This window comes from Pinus tabuliformis, chromosome 9 (genome assembly GCF_031772625.1).
Source record: "Pinus tabuliformis cultivar Carrire ecotype Pingquan chromosome 9, CPIR1, whole genome shotgun sequence".
NCBI lineage: Eukaryota > Viridiplantae > Streptophyta > Pinopsida > Pinales > Pinaceae > Pinus > Pinus tabuliformis.
The window spans coordinates 1,246,563,816-1,246,584,230 of record NC_142307.1 but is presented as its reverse complement, the minus strand read 5'-3'; the positions used below and the strand labels follow the sequence as shown (position 1 = coordinate 1,246,584,230).

Here is a 20,415-nt window from a genome sequence, read left to right as displayed (position 1 = left end):
GTGCATAGTCCCTCATACTTAGCCACCATGGCTAAAATATTTGAGGGTGGAAAAAATAATTAATTCACTTTTGTATCAATTAATTAATTTTTTGGCAAAAATAAAATTAAATCCTATGCTAGAAAAATTAATTAATTTAGAGTCAAAAAATAATTTCAGAGAAATTAATTTTTCCAAGTGGAAAATGAACAAAAAATTTGTGGGTCAAAAAAAGTTAATTCTTAGAGGTCCCCCACCAAGACAAAAATGGATTTTTTAAGAAAAATTAAACCCTTGGACCTTAGTGGTTAAGTCAAAGTCAAATTTTGAAGAAATTATTCCAAAAAAAATAATTTTTGCATTAATAAAAAAATGGATTTTAAGAGAAATTCGAAATTTCCTCAAAATAAATATTTTCGACGGTGGAGATGATAAAAAGATCAAATATTTATCGACAGTCGAGATTATTTTAACGGGGCTCAAGCCAACTAGTTGTTATTTTCCACTTGGAGGATTTATCTATAAATTAGAAGCCATTTGCTTCTCAAGTCACAATGATGACTCTGGTTCTGGACTATGTAAATTTGTAACACTGGTATTGAGCCATTGGTCAACTGAGAACGTTAGATATCATAATAAAAGACTTTGGGGTTCAGTTCATGATGTCTTTGTTTCATGATATATGGCACATGCTAGTTATGTGCTAATCCTATATTGTGCTTCAGTGCTATATAAATTGTTATTTCATTTGTCAATAATAGGAGCATTCTATTGGTAAATTTTGGATTTATCTTAGGTGATCCGATTCATTATATGATTTAACGATTTTTCTTGAGAAATATAATAGAGATCTACAGGTACACTAACCCTTGGGCTCCAAGTTCACACATTGTGGGCAAGGGCCGACCTTGTTTGGGCTCCAAAAAATTTATATGGTATTATTACTTTGCTAAAGATTGTGGCTAATACTCTAACTTTCGAAAATACATTTATCCATTGTCATTATTCAAAAAATTATTTTTCTCAAAAAAAAGCATTACAAGCATTGTATATTTGTGAATATTTGTAAATATTTTATGTACATAATTTTTGTAAAATAAATTTTGTAAATATTTTCTAACACTCATTTTGCAGAAATTGGGATTTGGGGTTTTATTTTGATTTTTGTATTTATTGGGGTTTTGGGAAAATTTGTTTTCATTTGTGCAAGTGATTCCTCAAGACAATTCTGAAATTTTTCTAAGGGTTTCAAGGGTTTCTACCCTTGGAAAATTTTCGTTGGGGTTTCTAGATGTGGATCTAGGCCTAGGCAGGCAAGATCCACCCTCTATCTCTCCTCCAAGCTCAACGTCCAAGCAAAAGGAAGTCACTAGCCTTGTTGTGGCATTTTGTGGTGATTTTTGGCGATTCTGGAAGTCTGAAGCATAATCTTAATTTTTTTGCAGGGGTTCTGGATTTTTTAGGCCTTATAGGCCTAGCATTTGACCTCCAAATCCTAGCAGCAACCCTTTTAACCCTTGTCATCCCCCTCTTCTCCTCTATCGTCAGCCCTAGAAGGCTCATACCCTAGGTCGCAGGCCTTCCGTGAATTTTAGCCCCCTCCATTAGCCCTTTTCCTCCCTTCGCTGCCTCTTGGCAGCCTCGTTCACCTCAGCCGCAGGCCTTAGGACCTCTTCCTCTCCCTTGGCAGGCCTTTCTTGGCCTCATTTCCCTTAGCCACAGGCCTGTTGGCCTTATTTCCCTTGTGGCAGCCATTTGAGGGCTTGATCATTGGTCGCTGCCCCTTGTGGGGCCTTCTCTGCCCTAGCGTTGGCTTATTGGGCCTTGCTGCGCCTTCTCTAGCCCTTGCCTCTCTTCTTCCAGCCCTTCCCCTAGCCTCTTTGCCTCATCTATCCTTGTTTGGGTTATCATTTTGATCTTGCATCTAACAATCTGTGGTTGCAGCAAGATTCAGTGGATTTGAGCTAACAAGTTGTGATTGCAGGAGGTCACTCCATTAGAAGAAATTTGAACAAGCTTTTAAAGGCCAAAATGCCTATTGGTTTGCATCTTCAAACCCTTACTCCCTCACTGTTTCATTTACAACCACATAATTACTTGATAGTAGTAGTATAAAACTCATCTAATTGCCCTAAAATTTGCTCATAAATTGTCTAACACATTGATAAATCAATTGCATCAATTGGGTAGTCATTATTTGGTTTATTTCATGAAAACTTGCTGACTGTCATAAGCATACTAAAGTCTGATATAAAACAGTGACATAAGCATCTTCTAATTGTTTGCATTTCATCGTAAGTGCTCTCATCTAAATCAAGAAGTGATAATTTTGGGTCTGTTTTGGCATATTTGGCATAAGTTAACCCACTGCTGTTATAAAATTTCATTTTGCTCATGTTAATTGAAACATAAGTTACGAAAAGATAGCTGACATTGGTGCATTAGATTTTGAAGTGAATTTACCATTGGTTTAGTTGTTGCACTGCTCCTATTGGGAGTTTCATAATCCTAAAGTTCATAATCTTGCACTTAATAAGCTCACTCGCATAAGCACATAATCCTAATATCTTGTTGATTGGTTAATACTGCTTAAATTGGTAATTCAAGGAGTTATTGGATATTAGCATTTCTTGTTAATATTAAGGATCTAATTACATGAAATTGGCATTGTGATATCTTGTTGACATAACCTGGAAAATTGCTAATTGTGTAAGGAGCGTTAATCATCTAATTGTCTATCTCTTGAGCAATTGTCACTAATATCCTTTTCATTCTTGTGTTGTCTCATATAAGTATTATAAGGAGAACCTTGGTCAATTGTTCTAAGTAACATTTGGGATTAAGTGCTCTAATCTCTTTTACTTGACATCATTGTCATTATTGTTTCATGGTTAAAATCTATTGTGGATGACAATTTTATCCTTGGCATATTGGTGATTTGTTTTTAAGAGCAACTATCTCTTGGTTAGATTTGATACATCTTGTGGGCACTAGTAAAATTGAGCACTTTATCTTGTGTTTAAGATTGTCTTTCATTTATTGTTAAGTACTCTTTGTCATAATCTAAATATAAATCGTAATTACCTGCTTAAGATCATAAACAATCTTAACTCAAGAACACTCAAGTGTCTTTCATTTCATTCTAGGCGTAGACTTGCTTTAATTATATTACCTCCAAGCATAAGCTTGGTTGATAGAGAGATAGGAACACCCTTCATCTCTTAGCTTGCGAACACCAGACCCTCTCTAGTGGTTAAAACGGTGAACGCTGAAGGCACCAGGTATGTTAGATTTCAAGGAGAGGTATTGTTAACCAAGCTTTTGCTTGCTTCACCTTGACTTCTCTCTGCCACCTACTTTTGATACTAGCCTCAAAATAGATAAGGATCAAAGGATACACTTAGTTAGGCATATAATTAAATTCAATCAAGATTGTTGCATTTCACCTAGGTCATAGGATTTGCATAGCATAAAGGATAGCGAAGCATCTAAGCAGCGATTGTTCATTCGGTCACCTAGTATAAAATTGATTTAAATCATGTAGTTGACTCCATAAGGCACTAGTCTTATGAATAATCCAATCTAATTTTTCAACTTGCTAAAATCAACCAAGTGGCTAGGCCATTCAATCATGTCTCCCGAACTTGTTGGTTGCCAACTGGTCTTTCAAATTCATATTCCACAGGGACTTTTCAAATTCATATTCCACAGGAACTACCCCCTAGCCTGTTATTAGGAAACAGCTAGAACAGAGAGGGCAGGGATCAGAGTGACAACCCCTGCCCTAAGTCGTTGTCGCAGTGCCTATACAATTTGAGCGACAACAGGTCATATTGGCATTTGTAGGGTGAGTGTTGAGAGCCATACGCCTCCACCATAGCAGAGAGCAGATTGCCACATCATGGGATTCTTCAATTCCACTCACTGCTTGCTCGCGTTCCATTTATTTGACAATGATAATGCCCCTGGACCACCTTGCCCAACTAGCTACACTCTGGCACCACACACTTGGCAGTTGATCCAAGGCCCAGATGAGGATGTGTCTCACCATGGGAGACAAAGGGAGGGCTTGCATCATTCTTCCAACCCTTATAGATGGGATACAGGCTTGTCGATCCATTTGGAGACCCATGAGGATGTATTGTGCCCCCATAGCCACTTGGAGGCACCACAGGTCATTTGCTTAGATATCAAGGGGCCATCCCCTTTATCACTATGTTTCTAGCCCATCCATTCATTTTGGTACACAATGGGCTCCACTAGGCTCCTTCAATGGCCCTTCAACCTATTGTATCTATCATTTTTCCCTCTTTAGAGGCTTATTTTTGTATTATGGAGCTATCTTGGTGGGCTTGTTGTTGAAGGAAATGTAACTAGGTTCGGTCTTCATAAAAGTACTTTTGATATTTGTATTTACTCAAGAAAATAAATATTATTTTTATAATATATGTCAATGAGTTTCTTGCTCATTGAAGTAGGTCTAGCACATGTCAAAGTGTTGTAAGTGAGTCAAAGAGTCAAAAGAATTATGTTGAAGACCTTAAGGGTATGTTACATTATGTATATTTATGTATAAAAGTCAAATAAGACACCTCCAAGCAAAGTCAAGTCTCCTCCTAGCAAAGACACCATCAAAAGAAGCAATGGCACCATTAAAAACACCTAACACAGCAAAGAAAGTCAAGTCGGCCTCAAAGCAGCAAGTTGGCCTACAAGTCGGCCTAAAGGAGGGACAGTCCTCTATATATAGAGGTTGTCCACTCCTCTAAAGATAACGAATTCATATCTCTAAAATGTGCGAGGTAAGGAGGCAAGAAAAGGATAGTAAAAGGACGAAAGAAAGGTCTCCAAGGACAACGACGAAGTAGAAGTCACCACACAAGATTTAAGGAATGTTTTCTAGGGTTCAACAGTCACACGTGCTAGAAAAGGTAGGACAGTCTATGGTTATATCAACAGTAAGGTCACAATCACATGTCCATCATTGTTTGGGTTATAAATTAGGCCTACAAGGCCTCTCAAGTCATGTGAAGTAGACTCTCTCTCTATCGAAGGAAAAAGGACCCTAATTCTCTAGGGTACCTCTCTCACATGCAAGAATTAGGGCTGCATTACTGTCACACTAAGGAAGAACAAAGTGCAGGAAGAAGGACGGAGTGCTAGGGAACGAAGTGCCAGAAGGAGGTGAACAAAGTGTCGAGGAAACATGGTGCAGAATAAAGAAAGACTTGACTTGTGCTTGGAGGATCTTCTAGTCAAAGGTCTAGGGTTTGGCATTGATCAAGAAAGAAGCTTCAATAAGAGAAAACTTACAAAAGGGTTTTCCTCTTAAGAGAAGAGAGGTTTTGGCCCTAGCAAAGAGCCAACATTTGTGTTCTTGTCTTTATGTTTTTGGTAGCAGTTTGATGAAACACACAAACTAATAATAAGAAGAAGATCAAGCTAAGATAATTGTAAAAGTGCTTCGCAAATTGTTATCAAGTCAAGAAGAATAACACTACACATGATTGCCCTAGATTCTTCAACACTTGTCACCAAGGAATGTTGTTTTTCACATTATTTTATTAGTTGGGGCATCATTAGGCCTATTAGGCAAATCGAACCCCTTAGACAAGGATATATATTGATGTGATGATCATTTCATTTGATCATCACTGGGATTTGGATTAGTATCTCTAAAAATATTTTCGCACTTTTCTTCTTGGACGAAATTGAAGTGTCTTGTTGCACTACGATGTTTGGATTTTCTCTATTGTCTTTGGAGCTTCTATTTTTGCGAGCAAGATGAATGGATATACTCGTCTCTCTTGTAAGTACACTTTAATGCTATTTTCGTCTTGTTGCTTCTATAACACAGGGAATATTTATTACTGTTCTTGTACATGCCATAATCGATGGGAAGTTTTTATGGGTCTTGAATGATCGATATATTGCATGTGTTACTCATTGGGAGGGAGAGCGAATGCTCCTAGAGGCGGCCTAGGAGCTTAACAAGCCTTGAAACTTCATCTATCTTCCAAATCAAAGTGTAAATCCCTATGACCTAGTTGTTGCACTTGGGAAGGCTAACGAAAGTCATATAAGGCTCCTTAGCACATCAAAATTCGATATATTGGTGTATCTTGGCTACATTAAGCCCAAAAAACAAGACACTAATTCTCAAATTCCTTTGGTGGTCACCATAATCTTGTACTTTCTTCTTTTCTTCCAAACAAAGCCCTAACCATAGTAGGTTCCCTAGGGCTTCATGCGAATTTGATTGTAGCCATCAAAACTTGGTGAATTTTGGTCTAGAGCAACGTTGGTATGCCCTTGAAAGGTCCTCCAATTTTGAAGCCATTCCGACTGTGGAATCTCAAGTTTTGCCAAGCCCTAGCTCAAAAACCATTCTCCCTAGGTTTCCTTTGGTTAGTGACATTATCAAGGATCATTGCATTAAAGTCTCAACTCAAATCCAATCTCTTAATCCTTTTATTCTCCCTCACTTGGTCAAGATCCTTTATTTGAAGTTTCACCCCAAACCCTTGACCTCATTTGGGTCCACTAGGGTTTCTTTGTGGTCCCGTAACCTTGTCAATCCAATCCCACAAGGATTACTTAAAGAACCCTATTCTCCTAGGATTCTTAGGTCTAGGGCTCTTCATATCAAGAAGCACTCCTCAACCCTAGGTCCAAGTCACCCACTAGACCTTCTTGGAGAGCCACATATCTTGCTTCTAAAGTAAGCAAGCCCTATCACTAGGGTCTCCCCTTTGAATAGGCTCTTGAAATCACTGCCTCTACACCATTAATACATTATTCTTAGTGATTTCTCTAATACTACAACTCCTCACATCAGTGAAAGTTCGTAAAGAGCAGGGAGCTTTAGCTAAGGTAACAGTGGGCTATCCCGCCATTGTTGCCACTTGACCTAGTAGTCGCTCTATAGGAACCCCTCCTAGTGTTGAGAAATCTAGGGCATCGAGATTAGGTGATTTCTCTTAGTTAGCTAACTGCTTGTGAATGCTTTTTACTTCTTGATAAGGATCTTCTTTAACTTATGTTATTGTAATGTTATTGTTCATCAAACAGCTACCAAGCATAATCAATAAAGAGACAAGAGACACAGAATATAGGCTATCAACCAGGGCCAAAACCTCTCACTCTTGAGAGGAAAACCCGAACAAATTCTTCTTCTTATAGAGATTCCAATGGACGAAAACCAAGACCAAGACCCTAGACCTTTTTGCCACTCCATGACCAAGCCACAAGACCTCTTAGTTTAACTCCTTTCTTCAAAGGTCAAACTATTTGATTATCGTTCCTTCTTTGCTATCTTTCATATCTCGATTTCTTAGATTAGCCCTGCTACCTTCAGTAACCTTAGTTGCAGCATGTATATTGTATGATGTACCTTGTTATCACTTTCCTTACATACTCCGGCTTGATGAATCTTCCCTTGATTCGGTTTCCCAAGTGACCTTACTAGCCTTGACCCTTCTAGAACTCTTCTCGACTTCTTCTGCAGCTAATTTTGCCTTTCTTCCTTGTAAGAGTGACTGGAGACAACCCCTAAACAGGTTCGGATATCTTCCCTTTTTCTTTGCTGTTGAGGAGGCTTCTTGTTGATTTGGGGTAGCATCGGATGTGCTCTAGCCATGAAAATTGGCGGAGAGGCTAAAGCAGATGAGATCTCCAAGACCCAGAAATGGTTTGGACAAATTGTACCCGGTTTGGGAGATACTAAAATAATTAATATTTTTAATGAAGTTCCTAAGTCTAAACTTAGGAAAAGTTAAATATTAATGGGTATTAATATAAAACTGGGTTAGAAGGTTCCAAAAGTCATGGATCAAGCCAAATCTAATCTTAGTCGTTGATTAGAGATTTAATCTCGGCCGTTGATGGACCAACGAGAAAAGTATAAGAAGAGGCTTGAGGGTCAATTGGAGAACACACCAGAGTGATCAGTCATTCTATTCTCTAGAATGGGGTTTGCTAAGAGAGATAGAATCAGTGATCAGTTGCAGCGAGGGACAGTGAGTACGAGGCAGAGAGGCAAGGACAGTACCGAGAGACCAGCGCAGAAGCAAAGAGAAGCAGACGCAGAGCGAGAGGGAGCCACACAGAAGAAGCAGAGACTACGAAGAGCCAGAAGGGCCTGCATCATCCACGCAAAGGCTACAGGAGACGCAGAGAGCCAGAGAGGCTGCGCAGAGCCTCAGTAGACTGACGCAGAGGGTTTCAGGCTGACACAGAGGCCAACAGGGCTGACGTTGAGCTTCAGATTGTGTTGGAGAGGGATTTCATGGAGCAGGCTTTCCGAATACCTGTTTCCGAAGAGAGATATTGCTGCCAGATTTTTTATCTTTGTCGAGTTAGCCAGTTTGGCACCCAGTGTACTCAGAAAAGAGTTGCTTAATAATAAAACCCTCAGATAGCTGCACCGGTTTTCCCGCATTGGGTTTTTCCGGGGACATTAGTCCAAAAACAACGTGTCACTTGCGTGATTGTTTCTATTTCCTTCAGTTGGTGATCTATAACGTGTTGAGCATGCATTTGTATTTATTTCCAGTATTTACATGGTAAATAACTTGTTAATTAACATAACAAGTAGGTAGGAATAAATCAGTAAAGTGAATGAAGGGTTTCTAACGTGTCAGACTTAGAAATTTCAACACTTCCTTCTTGAGCTTCTCGCTTATTATAGTGTTTCTTTCCTTGGCTCTTCGCACTACTTCTAACCGCAGACCACTAACGAAAATACTTCTCTGAAATTTTGTCTCTAAATGAAATCCGAATGGCCCTATTTATAGTTGTTGGAGCTTCTAATACGCTGACATGACTTCGAGATGAGCTGACGTGTCCTCTAGAGAGAGATTATTATTTCTTTTACAGTCGACTTGAAGGGAGATACTTGTGCTTGTCTTGGAGGGCTATTTATACTTATCTAATGACTCATACAAGATGTAACATGCCCAAGAAGGGTCCTTCATACATGACATAGACTCAAATTGACTTTTATGACTAGATGACAAATCCTAAAGGCTCACAATGGGAGCCATCACTAAAAATAAAATTCCTTGCTCATGAAACCCATGAGACAAGCATTACAATAATAATTTTATTTTTCTTCTTTTCATCAATTACATAAAATCACAATTACACATGTCATTATGAAGACCGAACCTAGTTACACTTTTCAACACTCCCTCTTAACTAGGGAGGTATTCATAATGGTACTTGGTCATTCTCAATCTGAAGAATTTCTCATAAGAAGAGTCGGATTGGTAACCCATCTGTTTAGCATCATATCAACTAGCATTGTCACATAGCAAGGCCTTGACTAATAGCTCTATCTCTCCACGAGATCTGAGCAAAATGCAAGCGATACCAATGATGTATAGACACCCTCATCATTGTCTCTCTTAGAACATACCCCACCTGAGTTCTCAGGGTGTGTTCCACCAGTACTATTCTTATCTGGGATTCCCAATCCTCAAAGAATATCGGTCCTCTACGACTTCTCTTATCTTGGGTGCCCTAACTCATCCTCAAAGAGTATCGGATGTTAGATGTTTACCCAATCCTCCATTCTGTCTTCCCAAGAGAAGACAAAAGTGATGTGTCTACCTCTCCCTCTTAATTAGGGAGTACATATCTATTCCAATAAAGTAATGTACTCATTCCTACACAAGGAATGTACCTAAGCTCCCTCTTGGCTTAGAAATTTCCAAATTTCTTCCAAGTAAGAAACTTGTTTCCAAGCTCCCTCTTAATTAGGACCTACAACAACTCCTCAGGTGGAGATGATGGGACAATCAGTTGCTTTGAAGAACGCCTCCTCACGATGTCATGAACTTCTTTTCGTTATCCAAGAGTCTTCATGTTTGAGACTTCTACATAGGGCACCAACCATGCATCACTTTCATCCATGAGTCAGCAATGTCATCAACGGAAAGTGATCCATTAGTCCATATTTGGCCTTCCTTCATGCCATGTTGCTTTCTTCATGCCATGTTTACTTAAGGATATTTCATCCTACTACATGTGCATCGATGGTGGAAGACATCCATAGATCTTCCCTCAGTAGCCCTGCATAAACCCATCCAGATATTTGTTCAAAAATAAAGGAATGAACATTAAAATCAACATTACCTTTGTGATGGTCTTTCATCATGACATCTTCTAGTTTGCATCAGCATCCTGCATACATATCGACACATCTCCCAAAGATATATATTGTCAAGGGTCTCTTTCTTTTTCAGACTCCATCAAAGTCTTCATATCTTCCATGGAGATATCCTAGTCAAATCTTCTTGGTCTTTCGGATGTTGATTGCCTTTACCATGGTTGCATATTCCACGATCTCTTCCTTCCTTTCTTCACACATTTCATTCCCAGGAGCTTCCAATCAAAGTTCCTCAATTGTAGTCAACCACCTCATACTTCATATGAGGACATATTATGTTGATTTCATCTAGTGAATGTGTGACCCATGAACTCCTGCATCCCCTTGAGGGAGGAGATTCTTTTGATCATGCTCTTAAGACAGAGCAATAGTTCATGATATCTGCAACCATATGACATGACTTCCACAATATCAAATGTGAGCATACATACCTCATTTTTCCTTTGGGTCATCCAGACTTTATGTAACAACTTCCTTGATTGAAATAGCTTCAATCCCTTGATCTGAGTCACTTTTATGTCATCATCCCATGAATTCCACAAGTTTGGAATTCTTGATGAAACACTTACTTCCCCTCATGATCGATGAACCTTTCAATGAAGATTTCATCAGAGAATCTTGAGGATCTAAAGTATCCCCATCAGCAGATGTTTCCTTTTGACAGATGTATGATGAACCTTGTACTAGATGACCTTGCCACTTGTGTTTTCAATGAGATTCCCAAGAGATATATCCTTGACTTCCATAGATTCTAACCATCTTTCATGCTTCTCTATGATGATGTCCCGAGCTCTTGCTTTCAATGCTTCTATGATGCCTTGATGCATCCCATTATTTTACTTAGTGAATCATGATAGCCATATCTTACAACAGAATACTTAGGAACTTGAAAAGAACTTACGTGAGGAAGACTATCTCAATAGTGGAGATCTCTTACTTCCTCTTTCTTGGACTTCTTCTTTTCAGCTTCCTCCACTTCTTTGGTGATATGGGCTTCTTCTCTATCTCTCTTGTTATTGCCCTTCTTTAACTTGGGACAATCTTTCTTGTAATGTCCATATTATTTACATCCATATCATTGAATCTTAGCTATGTTCTTCTTTCCTTTCTAAGGACCAAATTTTCCAAATTTCCCTTTCCTTCCAGCAAATGTTTGAATCTTCTCATTTGATTCTTCAACACTTTTTGCCCTCAACCTGTCTTCTTCTATCTTGCATAGAGACCACAAGTTGTTGAATGGGATAGATTTCTTGTCCTCATAGGTATTTGATACGAGGTTACCTTGTTCATCAGTTAGTGCATTTAGAACAATGGAGATCATTTCTTTATCCGATATCATCTCTCCCAGATCTTGAAGTTGAGATCTTATTTGAGATGCTTTTGAGAGACATGAGGATATCCCTTCATCCTTTGATACCTTCAATTTGTGTAGATCAAATCTAAGTGATATGATCTCTCTTATGGCACTTTCAGAGAATAGTTCTACCAGTTTATCATATATCTCTTTAGATGTCTCCAGCTCTACTATATAGAGAATGAGGGGATCTTTGACAGACTCCATAAGAATCTCTTGAGCCCTTAGATCCCTTTCCATGTATTCAAATAGTGCTTGTCCTTCGGATGGTTTGGAGACCTTTCCATTGACATGATCAATAACTTCATTTTCTTCGAGGACTATATCTATCCTCCTTTTCCATGCAAGGAAGTTCGATGACCCAACCAGCTTATAGATCTCCTTGCAAAATGAAGTCATTTTTGCTAGATTAGATTATAGAAGAAACAGTACTTACTTGTCAAGTGAAGATAAAATCTTCAACTTGATCCCTTTGATGATGATTGATGAAGATGTCTTAATGCTTCTTGGATGATCTTCTTCAATGGTAAGGACCTTGATTCGAAGATCTCTTCAACTTGACCTTCTTTTCTTGATGATGATCCAAAGACTTCTTTGCAGACTCCTCCTTCGATCTAGGGTTATAATGCTTCCTTTGAAGATGTTGTCTTAAAAATGATCTTTGCTTTGATGCCTTCCTCAAGGTTTGATCCTTGAGTGTCCTTTGATAAGATGCCCTTCCTTGACTTAGCCACCTTAGCACTGATACCATTTTGAGAAATCTAGGGCATCGAGATTAGGTGATTTCTCTTAGTTAGATAATTGTTTGTGAACGTTTTTTACTTCTTAATTAGGATCTTCTTTTACTTATGTTATCGTAATGTTATTCTTCATCAAACAGCTACCAAGCATAAACCATAAACAGACAAGAGACACGGAATATAGGCTATCAGCCAGGGCCAAAACCTCTCACTCTTGAGAGGAAAACCTGAACAAATTCTTCTTCTTATAGAGATTCCAATTGACGAATACCAAGACCAAGACCCTAGACCTTTTTGCCACTCCAAGACCAAGCCACAAGACCTCTTAGTGTAACTCCTTTCTTCAATGGTCAAACTATTTGCTTCTCCTTCCTTCTCTGTTATCTTTCAGTCTCGGTTTCTTAGATTAGACCTGCTACCTTCAATAGCCTTAGTTGCAACATGTGTATTGTATGATGTACCTTGTTATCACTTTCCTTACATACTCCAGCTTGATGAATCTTCCCTTGATTCGACTTCCCAAGTGACCCTACTAGCCTTGACCATTCTAGAACTCTTCTCGGCTTCTTCTGCAACTAATTTTGCCTTTCTTCCTTGTACGAGTGACAGGGAATAGCCCCTAAACAGGTTTGAATATCGTCCCTTCTTCTTCGTTGTTATGGAGGCTTCCTTCTTGAGCTTCTCCCTTATTATAGTGTTACTTTCCTTGGCTCTTCGCACTACTTCTAACCGCAGACCACTAACGAAAATACTTCTCTGAAATTTTGTCTCTAAATGAAATCTGAATGGCCCTATTTATAGTTGTTGGGGCTTGTAATAAGCTGACATGACTTCGAGATGAGCCGACATGTCCTCTAGAGAGAGATTATTATTTCTTTTGTAGTCGACTTGAAGGGAGATACTTGTGCTTGTCTTGGAGGGCTATTTATACTTATCTAATGACTCATACAAGATGTAGCATGCCCAAGAAGGGTCCTTCATACATGACATAAACTCAAATTGACTTTTATGACTAGATGACAAATCCTAAAGATTCACAATGGGCATCACTAAAAATAAAATTCCTTGCTCATGAAACCCATGAGACAAGCATTACAATAATAATTTTATTTTTCTTCTCATCAATTACATAAAATCACAATTACACGTCATTATGAAGACCGAACCTAGATACGCTTTTCAACACCTAGGACCCCTAATAGATTGAGCAGTAACAGGACTATTTGTAAGAAAAAGAAAATTTGTATTTCGAGTCAAAAAGAGTCATTTTGTCACCACAAGGCCAAGTCGGCCTAGAAGAGGCACTTATTCGACCTCATGGGCAGCTATAAATAGAAGAGACTTTCACCTCATTTGATCACTCACAACATCGATTTTTGTGCCAAGAAAGAAGAAAGAAACTGAAGGCCAAGGAGAGAGAAGAAGAATCAAAGAAAAAAGAAAAATCGAACTTTTGCTTGTTTTTGTTCACACGTACAAAGGTGTTGGGGCAACTCTACGAATTACAGGGTCAAAATTCTTGTTTTTGACCACACGTGCGAAGGTGCTGGGGAAACTCTACAAAGTTGCAGCCCGAATTGCAGGTCCAAAATTTTGTGCTTGATCCGATTTGTCGAGGTTTGACCAACTTCGACTTTTGTTGACTTGGATTTCGTTGGAGGAGATTTGGAGTGTTGATATGGTTGTTTGTGGGGGTCTTGGTCTTGGTCTTGGTCTTGGGTCTTGGATATCTCACTTTGATCTAATTCTATAAGAAGAGATTATTAGAGTTTCCCCCCTTGTGGGGTTTTGCCCTGGCATGGAGTCTACATCTTGTGTTCTTTGTCTTTTGTGATATTCATGTACTTTATGTTTTGGTAATTGCTTGATGAAGAAGACATAATAAAAGTAATAAAATCCAACATACATTCACAAGTAATTATCAAGAAAGAGGAATCAACCCTAATCTACTACCATATTGGTTTCTCAACACCAACTCAACTTGAATAATAAATTACAATTTCATTGGGTTCCAAGCCCACTCCTTTGGTTCCAAAACCCCAAACTTTGGGTGCAAAGCCCACACACTCACTTTGTGGGTGTTTCTCTCTCACAAGCCTAGCACCAAGGGCATTGGAGAGTACCTCCTGATGCTACCCAATTTCAATAGAAGAGGTAAGTTGGAGTTGGTTGAGGAGCTCGAGTGGTGCACCCCCCTTCTTGGGCACAATTTTCAAGACATGCAATATTTTATTTTATTGTTTCTTAGAGACATTCACATAGTTCTCTAGGGACCATTCTCTTGGGTTGGTTGGACATCTTTATGACATAGCATATGGAAAAGTATTTTATTGATGAGGGCTAACCACCTTGGAAGTTGGCACACTCTCTTAGGGTGCATTTCATTGGAGAGTATTTTTTTGTTTTTGGGTGGTTGAGGTACACTTGTATGGCACACTTTTCTAGGACGCACCTCTCCTAGGTGCTCTCTGATCTTTACTGGATGGATATTTCAACTACACGGGGCATATTTTGACCATCTTAGACAGCACCCTCGCCTCTTTGACTTGGCAAATATATTATTTCATTTGAGGTATTTATGGAGGAAATTTATTGGGAGGTGTCACATATTTGGGCTAGACGTGTTGATTTGGTATGCATACTACTTAGTCTTTATTCTATTCTTGGAGATTTTTCTTGGGGGTGCACATGTTGAAGGTTTCTTCCTTTGTATTTTTGGAGATTGTCTTGGGGAACACACTTGTGGAGACTTCTACTTTCTATTTTGGGGTTTGACCACATCCTTTTTTGTGGAGCACTCCAACTACTTGGCATCTAGCACATTCATCCATGGAGTTGGTTGCCTTGGTATTCATGTGGATTGGTTGCATGAATCTTGTGGATCTCTTCCTATTTTTGGAGGAGGCTATTGTGTAGCATTCTCCAAGGAGTATTACTCTATTATTTACTCTCTAATGCATCTTGAAGGGTGCACTAGGTGACTTCTCCTACGTGGATCTTGGAGCACGTTGTCTTATGTGGAGGATTATTTTAGTATATTTTGCATGCATGTATTTTTGGAGAGAGAATTTCATGTAGACCTTCTACATGTTTACCTAGTTCTCAAGCTTGTTTTTAGTAATGCATCCTCTCTGTGAGACTTTTGATGTAACTTCATTAGTATTTTTGGATGAGTGTGAGTTGTCCTTGACAGGCTTTTGTCCACATCATGTTACATATTCAACCATGGATTGAGTAGAGATCTAACTCCAATAATTTACTATATATCGACTTGTTATGGAGTTAATTAGAAGGATAATGATTTTTTATTGTATAAGAGAAAAGGCTCACTCTATAAAGAGTGAGCGCTCTCTCCATTGTAATGGTTCTTAAGATTTTGGGGATTGAGGAGCTCTCCCCTTGGACTTCATTTGTACTTCACATGTTTGAAGCCTAAAGGAAGATTGGAGGTATCTCATTTTTTATGTAAGGCATTCCTTATATAATTTACTTTTCATGTGTCGATTCCAAATGTAGAAAAACCTTGTATTATTGGTGTAAGGGCCTTCTAATCAACCATGGTTTGTTAGGATAATGTAATGTGAGGATTTAACCCCACTTACCATTATTATTGTAGTATCTAGCTATATCTAATAGGTTCAAATTGTTATTCACGTTTATATGGAATCACCTTCATACCAACATCTTGAATAGCATATCTAGCTTTCCAAGAACAAATTTTTGCAATAGAAATCAGCGAAATAAGGCTGATTTGTGGTAAACATATCAGCCCTTATTGCCATAGAATTTCATGCACTTTCCCTCTTAATGTATACTCCCTTGACTCCATTTGCCCAAGGTGTGATTAGGCACTTGGTCTTGGAATATTTTCCTTTGTCTTTCCCTTCTCACACCACTCATTCATCTATTTTACTTAGGCTTACTCTTCATAAATTGCCTTGTGCCTCCACTCTATAGCCTTAGCAATCCTAACTTTTACAAAATCCCCCCTTGAGTTGGAGAAGGGACAACCAAAAGTTGGAGGAAGAGATATTGATATGACAGTGGGTAGCCTTCCAGAGTTGCACAAGACTAGTCCCTTGATGCTTGGGACTTTACATCATATAGGGGCACTAGATTTTGTTGTAACACCACCGATAGGATTAGGGTTAGTTCCTTTATGGCTAAGGATGGTTCCCCTAACACCCCCCCCCAATTTGTACTCACACAAACCAGATTCAAAACGCTTCAACCTCTACCAATGGCAGTGGTTGGAATCACTAGGACAAAAAGGCTAACAAGACACCAACAACACCAAAGGCTCTTCCATCCAAAAGCTTGACCAACTTTGGGTCAACTCCATCCAAACCTATGGACTCAAACACAAGGAAGTAACTCATTGACTCCTACCATGCCACCTCTACCCATGGGGAGGGAACCAAAAGGATTCAATCTCCATCTCTAATGTTGAATACTTGAGGCAATGATAGTTTCAAGGATATGCAAAGAAAATCAAAGAAGGATACCTTTGATACATGCATCATTGCACAACACTTACTCTTTCTCAAAATCATATTATATCTCCAAAGCCTTACCTATATTTATAGGGTATTGAAGGCAAGGAGACGGGTGTTCATATTAGAATTTATAGATGAAGTGTGTTAATTGAATGCTCAAGGTCTTACAAACCCGATCAAGGAGATCATGGATTAGAGAGCATGTTGGTTGGTTTCAAATTTAAATGCCAAGTGTTCCCAAGAAGGCAAGTTGTTGGTCTTTTGCTAAGCACGACCTTATTCTATATTTGGCATGGTGTTGTTGCATTTCATGAGAAAGGTAAAGGAGGGGTGGATACTCTTGTCTCACCAAAGCTTGTTGCATATATAATTGACCATGGAGTTGACCCTTTCACATTGTGTCATGTATTTCACTCAACCTCAATAGTCAACTACTTAGCTTGGCTAATATCTATGCTTCGAATGATGCAAATTAAAAGCAGTCTTTTGGAACTAGATGATTGAGTGCCTCCCAAAAAGCTTTTTCAAGACAAGATAAGAATAAAATTAGGCTAGTTGCCCCTCTCTCCCATATGGCATAATTAGTGGGAATGGAGCTGGAATAATGGGACATCTTTTTCAATATACTAGATAGAAGAATTGTACGAGAAAACAATCCCAAAACCTTCTATTGAAACCAAACTTCATACAACATGGCATCCCAATCACAATTAAGTCAAATGACTCAAGAATCAAGAGGGTGCAGGCCATCTGGGATGCAAAAATTTATTTTAAAACGAGACTTCTCACTTGATGCATTCTTTAAAAATCACTCCTGACTAAAGGATGGCTTTCACAAAACAGGCATCAGGGATGGTTATGTATCTTTGAGGTCCCTGTTCACTAAGGATGTTTGGACCTGGATATAGAGCCTTCTTTTATGCATGTTTACATCTAAACTCTATTAACAAACTGCTTTATTTGAAGATCCTTGTTAGTGTCATTAATCTGTCTGGAATGTCTACTCGAGAATCAATATTGACAGTCTTCAATTTCTTGTGCAGAATGAGGTGAAATGAAACTTTTGAAGATTACAGAGTAAAATTGGAAGTTCCTTAATTTTGGGCCTGACTGCTCTTCAATTTCAGCAAGACTATTAGCTTTAAGAAAAGACTCTGATAAGCTAAATATATGGAAAAGGCTACTTTCATCTAATGACTGCATATATACTTTTGCATCCCTTCCTGTCATTTAAGTATCAATTTCTTCAAAAAAGATTAAGAGGGAAAATATAGTTCAAAAGAAAAACAGCATAATATGGTCACAGATACAATAAAAAAAGGCTTTTAAACCTTTCGAAACATACCTCCACTACACGATAACCACAATGTTTAGCAGCAACATGAGCAAGGGTAGTCTTTCCCAAACCTGGAGGCCCACAGAGTAAAAGTATCTGCAAAGATGATATACTCACATCAAGAGATTGTAGATACAGTGATAATGTCCATACAGTCAAAGGTATGTCAAATAATGCAACTTTGTTAATATAGGTTCTAAGTTCTAACAACACCTTTTCATCTGGACGGTCATCACAGGCCTCCTTTAATTGATCTGCAGTTTTTGTAGAATAATCATTTGGATAATTTGATGTATTCATTTTCTCTATCCCATCATGTTTGTTGCTTGGTTGAACTCCCTTGTTTCCCTTAAATGAAGAGTTCTTCTTATTGCCAAAGAATCCATGGCTTTGTGAAATAGAAGAATGTCTTTTTAATGCAGACAGAACCTCACTAGAGGTCCTTGTGTTTTTAGATCCAAATACACAAGGATCCCATTGCTTCAGCCAGTGTAAGACCTGTGTAAAACAAAAGGGCCTGTTCCTATCATAACCAATTTCTATGTGACAATTGTAACAGTAAATCAACGAAAAAGTTCCTTAAAATTGTAGGTGTACTGGAAGATTTTGCATGTGTAATGACATATACTGCTGAAATGAAGTATGAAATGCATGTAAACCTCTCTATTTGTCTGCTCATCACTCAAGAGTTCAGTAAATGACTTTGGAGCATATTTTTCCACCCATAGCTGCTCAGTTGTTGTTTGGCTGCATACATAGTTTTCATCGCTCGTACCTTCTGTTGTAGCATGGCAAGCCTTCAGAAGCACAGGTAAACTAATGAGACAATCTGATAAAAAGCAATCTTCAATCATCTCTCAATTATGGAATGCTATCTTCCAAAAGTCTTAATTCATTCATATAACCTCTATTACTCAATGCTTTGTCCAAGACGTAAGTCCAGGGAAAAAGGGTAAAATATACCTGTTGAAACATTTCTTCTTCAACTTTTTCGAGTAAGGCATGAATTGGCTCGGTAAGAAGTCCTGAAAAAGTGATAATATAGAACCACCTCATCAAAAACGTTAACAGACAGTCCTCTTTGAAAAGTGCATTGAACTACACATTTCAAATTGTGTCACAATAAACCAGTGGTCTCGACATAAAAAATCCACCATTTCCCCATACAGAAACAAAGGACAAATTATGTTGAAACTGTTAAACAGTGAATAGCTGTGGGACATTTTCTTGTTTTTTTTTTCAATTAGACAAATTTAAGGAGTGTAATGGTATGAATTGCTCATCCAACACAAGGAATGCCAGGATTAGCCAAAATACATTATGTTACTGAAATATACAAAACAGAGCCCAAAGTTCAAGGTTTCAGGCACCGTATAGTTTCTCAATGTATACATTCTATGATATGGGCCTACCCTGTATGAAAAGTATTACTAGTGTAATCAATGGCTGCTGAAGTTTATTCTATTTACATAGGCATCACCTTCAGAGTAAATTTGAACTAGACTTTGCATTGATGACCATGATGAATAGAAGTAGAAACTCTAATTTTCTAACTTCCAGTTCCAGTAATTACCAACTACCACCTTAAGCACAAGGATGAAAGCAGCAATGCACAAGCTTTTGTTGAGACTCACAAGTGAAAGTAGGAAAATTGTATGGAACCAAACACAAACACAATTTCTTTAATAACCCAGTCACAGATACAATAGAGAGAGATAATCCTAGTGCACTAAAGAGAGAGAGAACTACCCAAGCACAAGTGCAATACACAAGATATGCACAAGTGCTCATAAAAGAAAAAGATTGCTAATAACAAAAGAATGCCAAAGATATAAGTGCCCTTGGGCATAAATCACTTTGTAGAGACATCAAGCTGATGCCATAAATATGAGAACTGTTGTGTATTTATACAAACTTCATGTTAAGGCATTAGACCGCAGAGGGCTACTAAGCTTAAGTGAAAAGTTTGACTAGGTTGACCTTAACCACTCCCTCGTATTAAAATTAATGATAATAAATGATAAAATGATGGCCTTAGCCATGATTACAACTACATTAATGATACATACGAATGTGTCACAGCCACATGTGAAGAACATATTATAATTCTAACAACCCCTTTGTTGAAATTCAAGTGCAAGCTAGAATTTCTAATCATGATAATTACTTGTGACTGTTATATGTGTTTTTCATTTAGTATTTACTTCATTCAATTAGGTCATCGAGCAATTATACAAGTACAATGTGAAAAAATGCAAGACACCAGAAATTAGGCCAATGACCAAGGCAAAACCCACAAGGGGAAAACCCAACAATCCTTTCTTTATAGAATCTTTTGT

General features: G+C 38.3%; 1 protein-coding gene across 2 annotated transcripts in view; it reads right to left on the bottom strand.

Annotated features, from left to right (window-relative positions):
- The window catches only part of CTF18 (P-loop containing nucleoside triphosphate hydrolases superfamily protein), a 245,805-nt gene that overhangs the window by 183,560 nt on the left and 41,830 nt on the right, over positions 1-20,415 (bottom strand). For both annotated transcript variants that reach the window (XM_089439756.1, XM_089439755.1), the window contains exons 3-6: positions 19,040-19,101; positions 18,736-18,873; positions 18,290-18,574; positions 18,086-18,172 (exon numbers count right to left, since the gene is read on the bottom strand). In XM_089439756.1, the coding sequence (XP_089295882.1) occupies positions 18,086-18,172; positions 18,290-18,574; positions 18,736-18,873; positions 19,040-19,101 (572 nt within the window). The remainder of the gene's footprint in view (positions 1-18,085; positions 18,173-18,289; positions 18,575-18,735; positions 18,874-19,039; positions 19,102-20,415) is intronic.